This window comes from Vicia villosa, unplaced genomic scaffold (genome assembly GCF_029867415.1).
Source record: "Vicia villosa cultivar HV-30 ecotype Madison, WI unplaced genomic scaffold, Vvil1.0 ctg.000813F_1_1, whole genome shotgun sequence".
Taxonomy (NCBI): Eukaryota; Viridiplantae; Streptophyta; class Magnoliopsida; order Fabales; family Fabaceae; genus Vicia; species Vicia villosa.
Window position 1 is genome coordinate 130569 of NW_026705358.1, and position 17529 is coordinate 148097.

At 38.2% G+C, this 17529-nt stretch overlaps 1 protein-coding gene across 1 annotated transcript; it reads left to right on the forward strand.

Moving 5' to 3' along the window:
• Nucleotides 1-4517: 4517 nt before the first annotated feature.
• Nucleotides 4518-5357, forward strand: LOC131631328 (uncharacterized). Its single transcript, XM_058902121.1, has one exon. It carries the CDS (start codon nt 4518-4520, stop codon nt 5355-5357), a length of 840 nt encoding a protein of 279 aa, XP_058758104.1.
• Nucleotides 5358-17529: the final 12172 nt, after the last annotated feature.

The window sequence follows — 17529 nt, forward strand, 5'->3', positions numbered from 1 at the left end:
TTTAATCCACTAATCGCACGGATTACAATGGTTTTCCACTTAGTCCGCAACTAAGTCTTCTAGAGTATTCTGATCACAACTTGATCACTCCAGGAACAACTGCTTAGATAACCTCTAAGACTTTCTAGAGTTTCCTGATCAACACGATCACTCTAGTTCCTTACAACTTAATGTAATCAATTCTAAGAGTAATACAAATGCTTCTGAAATGCTATAATCACAACTGTGATATTTCTCTTAACGTTTAAGCTTAATCTCACTAATATATTACAACAGCAATGTAGTGAGCTTTGATGAAGATGAAGTTTCTGAGCTTTGAATTGAACAGCGTTTCAGCAAGTCTTTTTGAATAATTTCGTTCAGAGTTGTTAACCTTGCTTCTCATCAGAACTTCATACTTATAGGCGATTGAGAAGATGACCGTTGGATGCATTTAATGCTTTGCGTGTTCCGTACAGCATTGCATTTAATGTTTCACGCTTTTGTCAACTACCTCGAGCCTTGTTCACGCTGTGTCTACTGACGTTGCCTTTAATAACTTCCAACGTTCCTTTTGTCAGTCAGCGTAGCCTGCCACTTGTACTTTCTTCTGATCTGATGTTTGAATATAATATTTGAATATCATCAGAGTCAAACAACTTGGTGCATAGCATCTTCTTGTCTTCTGACTTTGAAGTGCTTCTGAGCGTGATACCATGAGAACTACAGTGCTTCTGCTTCTGATCTCAAGTTCTTCTGATGCTTCCATAGACCCATGTTCTGATTCTGCCTTGACCATCTTCTGATGTCTTGCCAGACCATGTTCTGATGTTGCATGTTGAACCTTCTGAGACAAAGCTTCTGAGCGCTGATTTGTGCATACTCTTTATATATTTCTTGAAAGGGAAATTGCAATGTATTAGAGTACCACATTATCTCACACAAAATTCATATCCTTGTTATCATCAAAACTAAGAATATTGATCAGAACAAATCTTGTTCTAACACTTAGTCCGAGAATGTGATAGATGCCAAAGAACAGGTAACATTACAAGGAGAAACCAGATGCCACAGAAGGCCATGATGGAGGTAGAACTGTTTGATGTGTGGGGTATTGATTTTATGGGACCGTTTCCACCATCATTCGGAAAGAATTACATTTTGGTGGCGGTCGATTATGTGTCCAAGTGGGTAGAAGCTGTAGCATTAGCCACAAATGATGCTAAAGTCGTTGTGAGCTTTCTTCAGGCACCCTCATTCATCAGCATGTAATGCATAGCTGATTCCGAGAATCTCAAGCTTATTTTGACCGAATGAATATGTTTTGTTTTATGCAAGATTATTATGCACATTCTCAGAGGCCAGGACTATTTCTGACTCATCAGACAGAAACATGGGAGGAGGCCCAGCAATTCCGAGATCGTTTCTCCGGCCCTCCACCCGCACCTCACTACGGTCGCTATAAGCATCCTAGCTATGCCACTCCTGTGGACATCACTAGATCACCCCAGCCGCAGGCACCTCAGCAAACTCAGCAAATTGGTGCAATGACCCCTTTTACCAGTTTTATTAATGGAGGAGTTAGCTTGGACTTTGAGGATATTGATATGACAGAGTTAGGCAGGGATGTTGGTGGTGATGTTGGTGGCGATGTTGGTGGTGTTTAGACTGCAGTTTTCTTTATTATTATTTTTTTTTGGCTTTTTAGTTTATTTTTCATTTTGTGTTTTGAAGCTTAGTGGATGTAGTTTTATTTTGCTTTTTATTGTCATTCGTTTCTGCTTTTGTAATCGCCCATCTTGGGTTTGTTAGTTTGTTAGTTTGTTAATTGAAATTGTTTTTGAAGTATTACAGTTACATGGTTTATTCGGAACTGAGTGATGAGAATTAAAAGTAACAGTGGATGACACAACTACCTCAGACAATATACTTGTTTTCTTGTTCTGCACAAAGAAAAGGAGAGGTTATTCTGTCTGCATCATTCCCAAGTGTTGATACCTCTGATAATGACTAGACGCCACTCGCGCGAACTCTACCAACTGAGAGAGTTGCATATATCCAGTTGAAAGGGAACCGAAAGATTCTGTGTTGTACTGTGTCACTTGTCTGCTATGCCCACCTTGGTGAGATCACAAAAAGCCAAACACAATATTTCATGAGCGAACATTCAGGTATGTACTTATCATTCAGAACTTGCACACGTTCTTTTCTGATGATATATTCACAATTCCACACACTGAGGCATTTTTTTTGTTAACCCTGAGCCTTTCTAGCCATCCCTGTTAATTTATTACCTTTGCTTAACCCAGTTTGAGCCTGGATCCTTTTGTTTGTTATCATACCATGTAACATGTTAGCCTATAGCCCAAACACTTTCCTACCTTTGCTTAGAGTAACTGCATGAGTTATCGGATTTGTGTTCATTCTAAGTTTGGGGTTGCTGTTGGAATAGCAACATTTAAGTTTGGGGTAGCTATGCATTACATGCTGATGAATGAGGGTGCCTAAAGAAAAAAAAGAAAAAAAAAGAAAAAAAAAAGAAATACAAACAAATGAAAATAATCATCAAGGCACTTGAAAGGAAGTAAATGTCAGCAGGTATACCCAAAAGCGGAATTAACAGCTTCCACTAAAGAATGAAAGCGAGAAATGAATTTCAAATGTAGCTTCACAGAATGAACATAGTAATGGTAACACCTGTAGAAATTCTGAGCCCTAACCCTCTTTGTCCAAAATATAACCCACCTTAACCCTGACCACGTTACAACCTGAAAAGACCTCAAAAAGTGTGTGTATTGTGAGTATGGTAATCGATAGAGAATTTGTTCAAGCCTATGATATGGTATTGCAAACCTGAATTTTGAGTGAAAAACACATTAACATGAGAGAATTTTGGTGAGAGTGTGAAATAAAGCTTGCAGGTAAAGCAGTACATCCAGGAGATCGCGGTGGACCAATCAGCGGAAGAAAGCAGAAAAATCTGAAGGAAGAGGAAAGAGTGAGTGGCGAAATGTTTCAGAGGTATTATGGTTTATGTGCTTACTTGTGGGATGACAGAACCTGAGCATTACTTGAGGACAAGTAACAATTTAAGTTTGGGGTTGTGATCAGTCACCATTTATACTAAATATTTAAGTCACAAAAGCGCCGAGAAACCATGATTAACTGTATAACTTTGTTATTTTCGGGTAAATTTTAAGTCATTTTTAGTTTAGTCTTTATTGTTACTTTTTAGGTGATTACTGTCAGTTTTTACGCGTTTGGTATGTGTAGTATGTCTGTGCAGGTTCTAAAGATTGTAGTATCAAAGAACGCTTGGATCAAGACAGCAACAAAAGAAGAAAACCACATGCCCTGCTTGTACGTGTATCATACGCGTATGCCATGAAGAGAAGAAGGAAAAAACAGTCTCACTGCCTGTACGCGTAGCATACGCGTATGCCTAGAAGAAAAGCTGGAAAAACAGGCTCCCTGCCTGTACGCGTACCATACGCGTATGATGATCAGAAAAACAGGCAACCTGCCTGTACGCGTACCGTACGCGTATGTTCTGCTGCATGATGTCACCTTTTTGCCCTGTCTCGTACTGTACGCGTATGGATTGTTGCCTCTCAATGAGATACGCGTATGGTGGCCCAAATATTTCCTGAAAAGCCCACTTCATATCTATATAAACCAGGAATGCGAATTTCACCGGGTTGGACAATTTTTGGGAGCGAATTTGCGATTGAAAGGCTGGAGAACAGAGTTTTCAGTGGAGATTCGTGATTGATCATCCTTGCAGATTAAATTCATCAAAAATTCTGTAATGAAAACAATCTTTATTTTTATTTTATTTTCTGTTATGAGTAGCTAAACCCCTAAATTGCTAAGGGGGTGACCCTGATTCTGAATGTACTGAATTCGAATTTGTCAATGCAGTAATTTTGTTATTCATTGTTAAATTGATTTGCTCTTGTTATCGTTCTTATTGCGTAAACCGTCGGAAAAACGGATTATGAGTTTTTATAAATATTAAGATGGATAGCTATTGTTTATCGACCTGAATAAGAACATTTGATAATAAATATTATCTAGGACTAGAAATATTTTATCTCAACCGGAAAATTCTCGATATTAGAATGCTTGATCATTACCTAATTGACTATGGACATAGAAGTTAGGGTATGTGTTCAAAGATCTTTTCACTAAGGATTTAGGATTAGATGCTCTGGAGAACCGGTAATCAACTGTGGTGAATTAAATTATTGCACTGATAAGTCGAAGTTATTGCAGGCAGAATCATTCACCTACCCCTAGCATATTATTCATATCTGTTATTCGTTTAACTCATTTACTCGCTCTTTCTGAACTGCATATTTTAATCATTTATTTACAAACCAAACCAATTACCAGTGATCTTTTGTTTAATTGAAATCATATTCCAACTCTATATCCTCAAGCAGTCCTTGAGATCGACATTCGGAGAAAACTCCTTTTATTACTATAATAGGCAAAAATAGTACACTTGCTATTTACCTATCAGCCTGCCAAGCTAAATGATTGTATTAAGCTGGAACTGCTGGGGTCTAGGTAACCCGAGTGTAGTTCCGAATCTTAAATACCTCATCCGAAGATATAAACCGGATGTATTATTTATGTTTGAAACAATAAGCTATTCTAATAAAGTTGAAGTTTTACGCTATTCTTTGGGATTTGATTGTTGTTTTTCGGTTAATCGTATTGGTAGAAGTGGTGGCATGGCTGTATTTTGGAAAGAGCATAAAAAATGTTCTGTTCAGAATTATTCGAACAATCATATTGACATGTTAGTGGAAGATTCCATTCATGGCAACTGGAGACTTACTAGCTTTTATGGTTTTCCCGAGAATTCTCGGAGAAGGGACTCGTGGAACCTTATTCGCAACCTCTCTGATAGTTCTAATCTGCCTTGGTGCATCATCGGAGATTTCAACGACATTCTTTCCTGCAATGAGAAAAAGGGCAGCATTGAAAGACCAAATTGGTTGATCTCAGGTTTCCGACAAGCTGTTCAGGATGCTGGGCTGATAGACATTCCTTTAGAAGGGTACCCATTCACATGGTTCAAAAGCCTGGGTACTGCCAGGGCAGTGGAAGAACGACTTGACAGAGCTATGACTAATACGAATTGGAGCACCTTGTTTCCGAACGCGAATCTGGAGTGCTTAACAGCAGCCTATTCGGATCACTATCCGATTCTTCTCAGCTGCTTCAATGATACGGTGCATCAGAATGTTAGGAAAAGTTTCAAGTTCGAAAATGCTTGGCTTACGGAACCGGGATTCAAAGATTTTTTGCGTGAGAAATGGCTTAACTGTGAACATGACGAGATTACTAAAAAGATAGAAGTTTGCTGAGTCGACATGTTGAAATGGAGTCGGGAAAATTGGTGCAAGGTTAGAAGAGAAATCGACAATATTAGTAAGAAATTGGAGAGAGCTAGACATCATGTTTCGGACAGGAACTACAATTATTTCTCAGCCCTCAAAAAGCGACTGACATCCCTGTTAGTTAAAGATGACCTTTTCTGGAGACAAAGAGCTACTGTTAGAAAAAAGATCAACACTATCAAATCTCTAGCCAATGAAAATGGGGAAATATCAAACTCTGCTGAAGGTATATGTCAATTGGCTAATAATTACTTCACCGAGCTGTTCCCAAAGAAAACGAGCTCTCGGGATCGAGTCTTACACGCCATTGATAACATAATCTCGGAGGAAGACAATGGTATGCTTACTGCTGAGTTTTCCTTGATTGAATTTAAAGATGTTGTGTTCTCTATGCAAGCCGATAAAAGTCCTGGCCCCGACGGTTTCAACCCCGGTTTCTACCATCAATTCTGGGATACTTGTGGCATTGATATCTACAAAGTAGGCTGTGAGTGGCTCGAGACTGGTTTATTTCCGCAAAATCTTAACAAAACAAATATCACTCTCATTCCGAAAGGAACCTCTCAAACTTCGATGAAGGATTGGCGTCCGATTGCTCTTTGTAATGTGCTCTATAAAGTAATTGCGAAAGTTCTTGCTAATCGTCTAAAGAAGATTTTGGGAAAATGCATCTCAGATAATCAGTCAGCTTTTGTTCCTGGAAGATCTATTTTGGATAATGCTATGGCGGCTATTGAAGTGGTTCATCATATGAAGACCAAAACTAGAGGGAAAGTAGGGGAGATAGCTCTTAAGCTAGATATTAGTAAAGCCTATGATAGAATCGATTGGGAGTACTTGGAGGACATTCTTACCACTATGGGGTTTTGTGAGAAATGTGTTAAGTGGATTATGCTTTGTGTTGGAACGGTGGAGTACTCTATGAATGTTAACGGTAATATGGTAGGCCCGATTGTTCCCGGTCGTGGTTTGAGACAGGGGGACCCTTTATCCCCGTATCTTTTTATTCTTTGTGCAAAAGGGCTTACTGCACTTATCCGAAAAGCTGAAATTAGAGGTGATATTCATGGTGTTAAAGTTTGCAGGAATGCTCCTATTATCTCCCATCTCCTATTCGCAGATGATTGCTTCCTGTTTTTGAGAGCTAATATTGCTGAGACTACTGTTATGAAGGATATTCTTGCCACTTATGAGGAAGCCTCTGGTCAAGCCATTAATTTCCTTAAATCTGAATTCTACTGTAGTAGGAATGTCGATTCTAATACGAGGATTGAATTGGCTACGCTTCTAGGAGTCCAACAGGTTCTAGGAACGGGCAATTATCTTGGTGTCCCTTCTATGATTGGTAGAAGCAGGAAATCAGCTCTTAACTTTATTAAAGACAAAGTTTGGAGGAAAATTAATTCTTGGAGTAGCAGAAGCTTATCTCAAGCAGGGAGAGAGACTATGATTAAGTCTGTTTTGCAATCCATTCCATCCTATATTATGAGTCTCTTCCTCCTTCCATCCTCCTTAACTGATGAGATTGAGAAGATGATGAATCGATTCTGGTGGGGTCATAAAAGGGATAGAGCAAAAGGTATTCACTGGCTTTCTTGGGATAGACTCTCTATGCCTAAAAGTGAAGGGGGTATGGGGTTCAAGAATATCGGTGCTTTCAACCTTACGATGTTAAGCAAGCAAGCTTGGAAGCTCATAACTATGCCAGATTCTCTTGTGTCCCGCCTTTACAAAGCCAGGTATTTTCCGAAGTGTGACTTTCTCGATTCTAATATTGGCCATAATCCTAGCTATGTGTGGCGTAGCATCTGGAGTTCAAAATTTGTGATTAAAGGAGGATTAAAATGGAGTATAGGGTCAGGAGAGAATATTTCGGTTTGGGATCCGTTCTGGTTGGCCGACGGCTCCTCTCTGACTAATCCTTGGCCTAACAATCTGGTAGTGGATAATCTGAAGGTATCTGATTTGATGTCTCCGATTGGTAAGTATTGGAATCAGGGTGTTATCCTTCCTCTAGTAGGGGCCGAAGCAGCTGAAAAGATTCAGAATACACCCCTCTTTACCGCGGTTCATACTGATAATTTAATTTGGAAACATGAGTCTAACGGTAAATTCTCAGTTCGGAGTGCTTATAGGTACTGTATCACTGATGCTATTGATACCTCTCATCTTAGAATCAGTGAGAGATGTAATCTGTTGTGGAACATTAAGACCTCCCCAAGAGTAAAGAATTTCCTATGGCATTTGTGCAGAGATTGTGTGCCTACTAGAAGAAGACTCCTGGATAAAGGAATTGATTGCCCTTCAAACTGTGTCGCTTGTAGGGTCGGTGAAGAGAACAATTATCATCTCTTTCTTCAGTGTCCTAAAAGTATTGAGTGTTGGATACAAGTGGGTCTTTGGTCTATGTTGCAGCAGGTTTTTAGCAATGGGGAGACATTTGCATCTGTGATTTTTTCCTTTTTGCAGGTATCTAGTAAAGACCAACAAGCGATTTTCTCAGTTACTTTATGGAGTATCTGGAAAGGAAGAAACAATCTTGTGTGGAATCAGGTGGAAGATCCTCCGAACATTTTTTGTCAGCGTGCCCTTCAGTTGTTGACAAGATGGAGGGAGGCTCAGCAGCTTAACACAAATAATAGAAGTATCGACCCCCCGATCACTATCATCAGATGGGCAAAACCTTCGAGGGGCAGACTCAAGTGTAATATTGACGCATCCTTTTCACATAAAAAAGTGGGTATCGGCGCTTGCGTTAGAGATGATGCAGGTCAGTTTATTGTAGCCCGAACTGATTGGTTTTCGCCTTGTACGGATGTTGCTATTGGGGAAGCTCTTGGTCTTTTTAAAACCTTAAAGTGGGTTCATGAGCTGGGGTTTGACAATATGGATTTCGAGTTGGTTGCAAAGCGCGTTGTGGATAATGTGACTAATCCGAAACCAAATGATTCGGACTTTGGTGCTATTACTGGCGAGTGTAATCGTTTGATGGCTCTTTTATTTAGGAACTCTCATGTTAAGTTCGTTAGAAGACAAGCTAATGAAGTGGCTCATGCTCTGGCGCGGGTGGCTCCATCTTTTGCTAGTTTTCATAATTTCTTTGAAATTCCAACATGTATTCAGAATATTGTTATTAATGAAATGAATTAATCTTTTTCCGTCAAAAAAAAAAACTGGTCACGTTACCAAATAAAAAATTACCTCTACACATTTACATTTATGTTAATAGACTAACTCAAAAAAAAGGTACAGTTCAATAAACGGTTATATTAGAAATTCATATTAACATTCTTATATTAATATATATATATATATATATATATATAGAGAGAGAGAGAGAGAGAGAGAGAGAGAGGGGGGAAGGATATATTTACTCTAAGAGTAAGTGTAGAAAACTTACTTCAAATATTAACCATTGATTTTCATTAATCTAACAGTTTTAATTGATCATTTAATCTAATTATTTTTAGAAATATTTTTCTATATAAAAATATAGTTAAAGCCGTTAGATTAATGATGATCTATGGTTAATTTGGAGTAAGTTTTCAACACTTACTCTTGGAGTAAATATATCTCTCATCACTTCACTCCACAAGTCTCTTTCTACTATCTCATCTTTTCAAAATCTCTCTCCAGATCTACGTTGGGGTGGCAAAATGGGTCCGGCCCGCAGGGAAAGCCCGTTTTACCAGCACTTTTTCGCAGGGCGGAGCAAGGTTTTAGGCCCGCTCTCTTTAATGTGCATGCCCCGCCCCGCCTCGTTTTTTTGTGGGCTTTTGCGGGCATTTGTTTTTTATAGAATTTTACTATTTTTAGGCATAAAAAGTCGAATGCCCGCGGGCTTTCCCCGCCCTGCCCTCACTTTTTTGCGGGACGGGTCAAGGTTTTAGACCCGCACTCTTAAAAAAGCCCGCACCTCCCCGCCCCATTTTTTCGCGGGCTTTTGCGGGGCGGGCATGCCCGTTTGCCACCCCTAGATCTACGACGATAACTTCTTCTCCCAACTACAACGTCTGCTCAATCTTCCCGTTCTTCTTTGTCTTTGTTTCATCTTCACGTACGCCACCATCTGAAGGTATGTTCCTGATCGCACTATGTTTATGGCTCGAATATCACATGTTTTTCTTAGTTTTTATTATCATTTTCTCGTATTATGCTTGTATTTCCTCTGTTTTCAGGATTCTTGATCTTTCGGAGCTTTTAGTGAAGAAACGAGCCAAAACGCCAAGAAAATAGGGTTTTTCAAGAAGATTTGTACATATGGCGTTCAGCACCGTGCCGGCCATAGAGGACGTCGTGACGTGTCCCACTCCATGATCGAGCCAACTGCCACGATCATACAATCCCGTCAGTTACTCACCACCGCGCCCGCGGCCTCCACAAAGTGGTTCCCACTCACAAGGAGTTGAGGGGATTTCCTGTCCTTACGCACTCCCAGAATCCATTATATATAGTTTTTCATTTTCATTTTCGTTTTCCATCCAAGCTTAGTACAAACTTAAGCCATATACTATTCGTTTCTGTAAAGTAGTAACCTCTTCACATCGGGGAATTACTACGGTGTAGATTGAGTTGTAATCGAGTCTTGGAGCACTTTGGTTGAAGTTTATCATACCAGCCTTCACTTTGTATCAAATTCAAACCTCCTATCGAAGTAGGGTTTCAATTTAATTGCTTTATTTATCTTCTTGCTCTTACCATAGTCTACATGATTTATAAACTCTAAATGCTCTTACCATAGTCTACATGTTTTATAGACTCTAAATGCTCTTACCATAGTCTACATGATTTATAGACTCACACCCTTTTAATTACTTGCACTTATCATAGTCTACATGTGCTATAGACTCGCACTTATTATGTTTGGCTAAATTATAAAGGTTTGAATGTAATAATTGTCATCATGATTGTGTTTCAATTATCATGCTAGTGAAAATACTCTGGGGATGTTTTGCTTTTAACTTAAGTCAAATTTGTATTTAAATGTTTATTGGGTAATGTCATACCCCAATTTTTGACCTAAGATACCACCTCATATCATTGCATATGCATCATTTGCATCACTAACAAATTGCATAGCTTGTGTTTGCTACTTGTGACTCAGTAGGGTTTAATCAAGAAATCACTCATCAGTACAAGTAATAATCAATTAGGGTTTGTTCTCCCTTCATCTCAAATGAGCCATCTTCATCAAAAATCAACATTTTGTCCTCAAAGATTCATTTCAACAAGCTCAAAAGCTCTGAATCAACCAAATTAGGGTTTTGACTGAAGACAGCATACTCCTGACTTTTGCTCAGGATTTGACCTAATGGCTTGGGACATGACCTCAAGACCCCAAGTGCATCATCTTGACCTAATCTATTGGCTTAAGACATCTCCCACACAAGGATTGATCAACAGTGAAATTTCAAGTCATCAAACTGGGGTTTTGAACTATCAGGGACTAAAATCAGGGATCATATTTGGGAAACCCTAAAAAGCTCCAGGGAATCACTCAAAGGTTTCAATCATCTTCAAATAATCCCTATGTAAATATCCAATGGAAATTGTACTTCAATTCAAGAGCCACAGTCATCAATTTCATCTGGCCCATAATTGGGGTTTTGACCTAATTCACCTGAACAACTGACTTTTTAATCTGGACATGGTGCCACAACTCAAAACATGACTCAAGATCCTCCAATAATTCAATATGATCCATTCATACCATTCATTTGGTGAGGATAGATTGATTCATCTGAAATCTCCAGAAGCGCGATTCACCTGAAAAAGTCGACTGTACAAGATCACCATTGACTTTTTGGAAATTTTGGTCAACCATGACTTTTGAAGTTTTAAATCATAAATATATGATATTTGAAATCATTTGATCAAGAAAAATCAAGAAAATCAATCAAGAATCAAAAAGTCAAAAGTTTGACTTTTCATACTTAGAAAAATTTCCAAGTGTTTTCAATGGTTTTTTACAAACTTTGGAAGGGAATATCTCAAAATTTCACCTACAAACTGAAAAAAAACTTCCAACGTAAAAGTTGTATATTTTGATCCAGAACAACTTTTTCACATATAATTTTTTCCAAAAGATCAACCATTTATGAGATATGGAGCTTCAAAGTTGGTATCTTTTGAAAAATTCACTTAAAACTTCATTTTTTCCAAAGTTCATGGATCTTTTTCACCCATTTCCTTAAAGATCTTGAAGAATCTTTCAACTAGGGATTTGAAGTACATAACAAGAGCTTTACAAAATGTCCAAGAGCATGAAAAAATATGGAGTGTAGCTATGGTTTTGAATTTTGCCATTAGTGATCATTTCACTTGAATTATAAGCCATTTTTTCACAAAGTTTGAACATTTTTTGGCAAGTGATGTAAGCACTGACATAAACAAGCAATGAGTGCAAGATATTTATCATTTGAGATGAGATTGGAAAGAGATAAGAAGCATAGAAGATTTTAACCATGGTTAGTCATTTTAACCATTTACATTTAATGCAAAAGATGCCATTCTATCTCTTAATGCCAAATCACCATTCTAATCTCAACTTGCAAAGCTTGGAGTTTAGAATTCTTGGCCTATAAATAGAGGTTCAAAACTCATTCATTTTCACACCAAAACCTTCAAAAGCATAGGTTTTCTCTTCTTTCTTGAATTACAAGTTTTCTTAAGTTTCAAAGAGGGAGAAATTCCAAACTCCAAATCCTTGAAGTTATGGCCAAGGTGATGGTTCTAGCAACTCATATACATCATATGGGATGTGTTTGATCCACTCATACACCCCAAAAACACCTAAATCTCAAAATCACTACCTCACTTCCACATGAACCAAAATTGAACCTTAACATGCCAACTTTCATACCAGCTCATATCTGTCCAAACTAGCACTTCAAACATCATCCATACACTATATATGAGCTATCCCAATCATCATCCATGACCTGAAACATCAGAATCATCAAGCTTGATCTTCACTTGCTCCTACTGCAGATCGGGTACCATGGATTGATCAAGAGGTTTCCAGTTCATTCCAAGCATTCAAACATGTTCCCTAAGGTCCATTGAAGTTGTCCAGATCAAGAAACAACATCTGTAACACCTCCAAGTACGAACTCGATTTCCAGTTTTGCCACTTTTAAGGTAAGCTCTCTTGAACTTCAAACTCCATCATACATGCATCATAAATGAAATATTGCTTTACCATCATGTTTCTGCATATGTATGGATCAATAACCATCAATCAATTGCTACTTATCTTGCACATACACGATTTCATGATCAATCTCAGAATTAGGGTTCTTCGTGTTCATCATAAAATTGATAGCCTTAGAGTTAAAATAAATAAATTATGAGGATAACATCATGTTCCTTGTGAAAAATCGAGCAAGATAGGCTATTCACTTGATCCAAACAATTCAGTTTTCAGAAATTTCAAAATCAAATTGGGGATGTGTTCTTGGCGCCATATTTTTGAAACTGGATTTAGGAATTTGATTCAAAATATAACTAATTTGCTGCAAGTGTTAAACAGACCACGTGCGTGGTCCAGTTGGCTATGTTTTTGAATGATAAACATAAGGGCGTGGGTTCAAGCCCTTTGGAAGACAAACCTTATTTTTTAACACTATTTTTCTTCATTTTCTTTACAACTTCATCAATCATTTTAACCAATCAAAATTCATCATTTTTACTTAATTTTTTTTACACTTCTCATTTAATATATATATATATATATATATATATATATATATATATATATATATATTTTATGAATATAAAAAAAATCACAAAAAAATATTTATTTGATACATTTTTTATTAGGTTTAAATTAGCTTGTTTTTAAGTGTTTTTAATACTTTAAAAATAGTTTTTTTCACTTGATTTTCAAAACCTAATCACTTGTAAATATTTTGTGATCAAACCCTAATCACTTAGGTCTTAATTAGGTATAGACTTTATCCTTATCTTAATTAAGTTGACTTTTGTCAAAATTCAAACTGTTTTCCACAAATGATCAAACTGTTTTCAAATCGACAAACCTCGCGTCTGTTAATAAATCAATCAACCATGTTTTATAAAATAAAACATGGGCCTCCCTCAAGGTATAAGTCCCAACCCCCTTTTGTAAATATTTGTTTACATAGCTTTGAATAAACTCATTGGGCCTCTCCCCGAGTATAAGTCCCAACATCTGTGTACATAACCTTGTTCGATAAGCCGTTCACCCTTAAAGGTATATTTCCTTCATAAACTCCCATGTACACTCACACTTTGTCATATATATGTGCTTGTTCATATACTTGTTCATGTTTGTTCATACTTGTTCATGTGTTTATTTATATTATATATGTTTGTTCAACTTAGTACAACACTAGGTTCCCCATAGCCTCCTATTGGGCTTCGTGCAAAGAATATCCCTTAGTCTAGGTTAGGACATAGAGTATGGTTTCCCGGTGAAATCGCTCTAAGAGCTCAAACCAACTATACCATGCCTCCTCTTGGGATTCATACAAACGACTTGTCCCTCCCATAGCCTCCTCTTGGGCTTATAATGCAAGGACCCTCGATTGTCCCTCCCATAGCCTCCTCTTGGGCTTACAATGCAAGGACCCTCGGATAGCCTCCTCTTGGGCTTCGTACAAGGACCCACGGGCTTCTTAAAAGCATCCCCATATCCAAATCAAATACCCTAGGAGATTAGACATTTATCATCTCTATGATAGGAGTATCTCTTCTATATCATCACAATCAATCAAACGTTTTTGCCACAAGGCTGGCTAATCAATCAAACTTTTTGCCACAAGGCTGGCTATTTAAATTAAAAATCTTCGCCTCACGCCTTCGCGTCTATTGACTCTAATTATACTGACAGTTCTAATATATTTGCTTTCGCTAAATTATCACAAACCGAAAATACTTTTTGAAACTTAAATAAAATACAATCAACTCTAAAGCGCTTTCGCTGTATTTATAGATGATGTTTGATTTCCACTATCCGGTAAAAACCTCAAACTTGTTAGACGCTAGGCGTAGGATCTAGAGGGGGGTGAATAGATCTCACAGAGTTTTTCGGTATTATTTCAAACTTAAGCAAAAGCGGTTCTGAATCGACTTGCGTCCATTCCGAACCACTATTGCAAGGATTGTATATGTGATAAACCACAAGATAATTGGGATGAGCACTGATCAAATATGATATCGAATCAATTCGTTATACTAAAGAAAATCGATTAACTTCTAATTTGATAACCTTTAGTTTACAATGCAGCAATAGTGACAGAAGCAAAAACACAAACACTTGGTGATAATGATCAAATTGATGGTGATTCAATATGTGGTGAATTGTGCTCTTTATGCAAGTTCTTAATTCACAATTTTAACACTTGAATCGTTGATCAATTTGCAATTATGACCAAATAAGAACAGAACGTAAATGAAAAGATAAAAGCGACAAGAACACAATATTTGTTCAGGCAATTCGTCGATCGTCCTCGCTATGACTACGTCTGCCCCCAATTCCAAATTGAAATTGGGAAATCTTCCATTAATGTTGAAAGCAGTTTATACAAAGAAAATAACAAAGCGATAAACAATAAACCAAATTTGTCGATCCTTTGAATTTTCTTCCCCCTTAATCTTGAGCCAGATCAAGGTATCCCAAGAGCTTCAATTGATCCCTTTTCTGCAGTGTGTTGAATTGCCTTGAACCCTTGTTCTTCAATCTTCACACTCAGATGAATCCTTCATGAAAACTCTTGATAAAAACTCCCAAGATTCACCGATCTTTGGAAGGCAAAACCCTCGGATTTTATTCACCAAAAACCCCACAAATCTTCACCCACTGGGAATCTTCAATTCCGTTCCATGGACGTTATCGATCTTGAACGTAACCCTCAACGCAAGAATGATTGTGTGTAGTTGTGTTGGAGTTATTTCGATGATCGAAGATGAGAAGACTTTGTGTATCTTTCAGTTGTTGGTGTTGAGAACTGCAATAATGAACCTTGGACAATATATATGAGAGCTTATCAGTTGGAGCAAAGAAAACCAGAAATTTTGGCATTTTTGATCAAATAGGCCGACCTCTTGTAGTGCTTAGGTCGACCTAACAGAGCTGCATTTGCTTTGAATAACATTTGTTCCTAGTTAGGTCGACCTGTTAAGGAAGTAGGTCGACCAGAATCCTCTTCAGATACGTTTTGGGGACTTTTCTTCAGTTTAGGTCGACCTAGTTGTTGTGTAGGTCGACCTAGCAGAAGGATGTGTAAATTTCTCCACTTTAGGTCGACCTGGGTTGGGAGTAGGTCGACCTGACTGCTGTTTTTCTGAGTTCTTCTTGTTTTACTTGTATTGAGTCAACCTATATGCATAGTGGGTCGACCTGCTCTGTCTTGAGTGACCAATGCTTGCTTTTCATTGAGTTCTTCTGCTTGTGCCTTGTTGCTTGTTTGCTTGTGGAGTTTGCCATGGATCAAAAACACCTTTGTGAGTGTGATCTTGTATTCACATACTCCCCCTTTTTGATGATGGCAAACCGGTTGTAAAAGCTTCGTCAACAAGTAGTGATAGCTCCCCCGGACTTGTATGTGTAAGCAGAAGCTTCTTCATACTGAGCTCAAGCTCCCCCGTACTCTCAGCACCTATCTCCCCCTTTGACAACATCAAAAGAAATACAACAACGGGATAGTAGAAGCGAGGAGCGAGATAAAATAGATATAACACTAGCATGGCATAGTATAATAGATAAAGATAGGTAGAAATAGCATAAGAACCAAACATATTTAAAGGTACACTTTAACATACATAATAATCCAAGAGATTAAAGACAAAAAACAGACAAAGTACGAGAACATATAGCAATTTGAACATAATGATAAAGAAATGAAATGCAATGACATGATGGTATGATAGAGAATGCATCCTAACGCCTGCCCCTTCTTCCCCTTCCTCTTTGAAATGTATGAGGACGATCTTCTTCAACTTGTTCCAACAGATCAAGCACATAAAGATTGAGGGTATTGAAGCTTTGGCTTAGATTGGCATGACGGTTCAATGTCGTTTCCTCAAATTGATTCTGTCTTAAAGTTGAGTTGGATGCAAATGTCTCAAAGTCAGTTTTGTGGTCCTGAACCAAGCCATATAACGATTGATATTGTCGTTGTTTTTCGTCATAGCGGTCTTGTTGAAGCTGTTGCATTTGTTGGAATTTGAGCTGCTGTGTGTCGAAGTGTTGTTGTTGTAGGAGTTGCATATTCTCTAACATGGATATGATGTTGGTTTGATCCGGCGGAGGCGGAGCTGTATATCCCCAAGGGATATCCTCTTGTTGAGGAGGAACATATCTCCAATTAGCATCCGTATCTTGTGGAACATCTTCCATAGGGTGATCATCATCATTTGCATTGTCTTGATCAAATCCTTCTTCTTCATTTCCTGCAATGTGTCCAAACTCCGTGGGATCATCATAATTGTAAATGACCTTCCCGGTTCCCTTTTGAATGAGATAGTAGGTTTCCCTATTTGGATCCCAATGGTATCCCATAAGGGTCAAGGTTGTTTGTGAGAAGTCTTGAGATTGTTGCATGCGGATGTAGGGCAAATGATCAAGCCTCATGCCAAAATGGTTGACAATTGTTTGAATTATTGATCCATAACACAGGGCGGTAGTTTTCTGTTGAACCTCATGAAACTTAGCAGCAAGAAAGTAAGGCCAATGTACACGCGTTCTGTTTTCCAGCAGATACATGAGCACAACTTCATTTCGTTCAATTCTTGAGTACCCTCCTGCTCTTGGTCGAATGACTCTTGAGATGACCCAATTTAGGAGCCTCGGATCTCGCTTTAGGTGACCGGCTGTTATTGCTTCATTTGGTTTGTCAAAGACGGAACGGTCTTTAAGGATAGATTTCATGTAGGCCACATGGTCATAGTTTCCCCGTACATCCCCGTCTTCCATACAAAATTCATCGCCTACAATTTTGAGACCAAAGATGCTTATCCAAGCCCGTTTGTCAACAACATGCGACCTAGAACCCATTTTGAATCGAAAATTATAACCATCCCCTTTTGTAAATCCTGCATAGAAAGCCCTAATAGTATTTTCACAGTACGGAGTATCACATTGCACTAAGGGATGAAT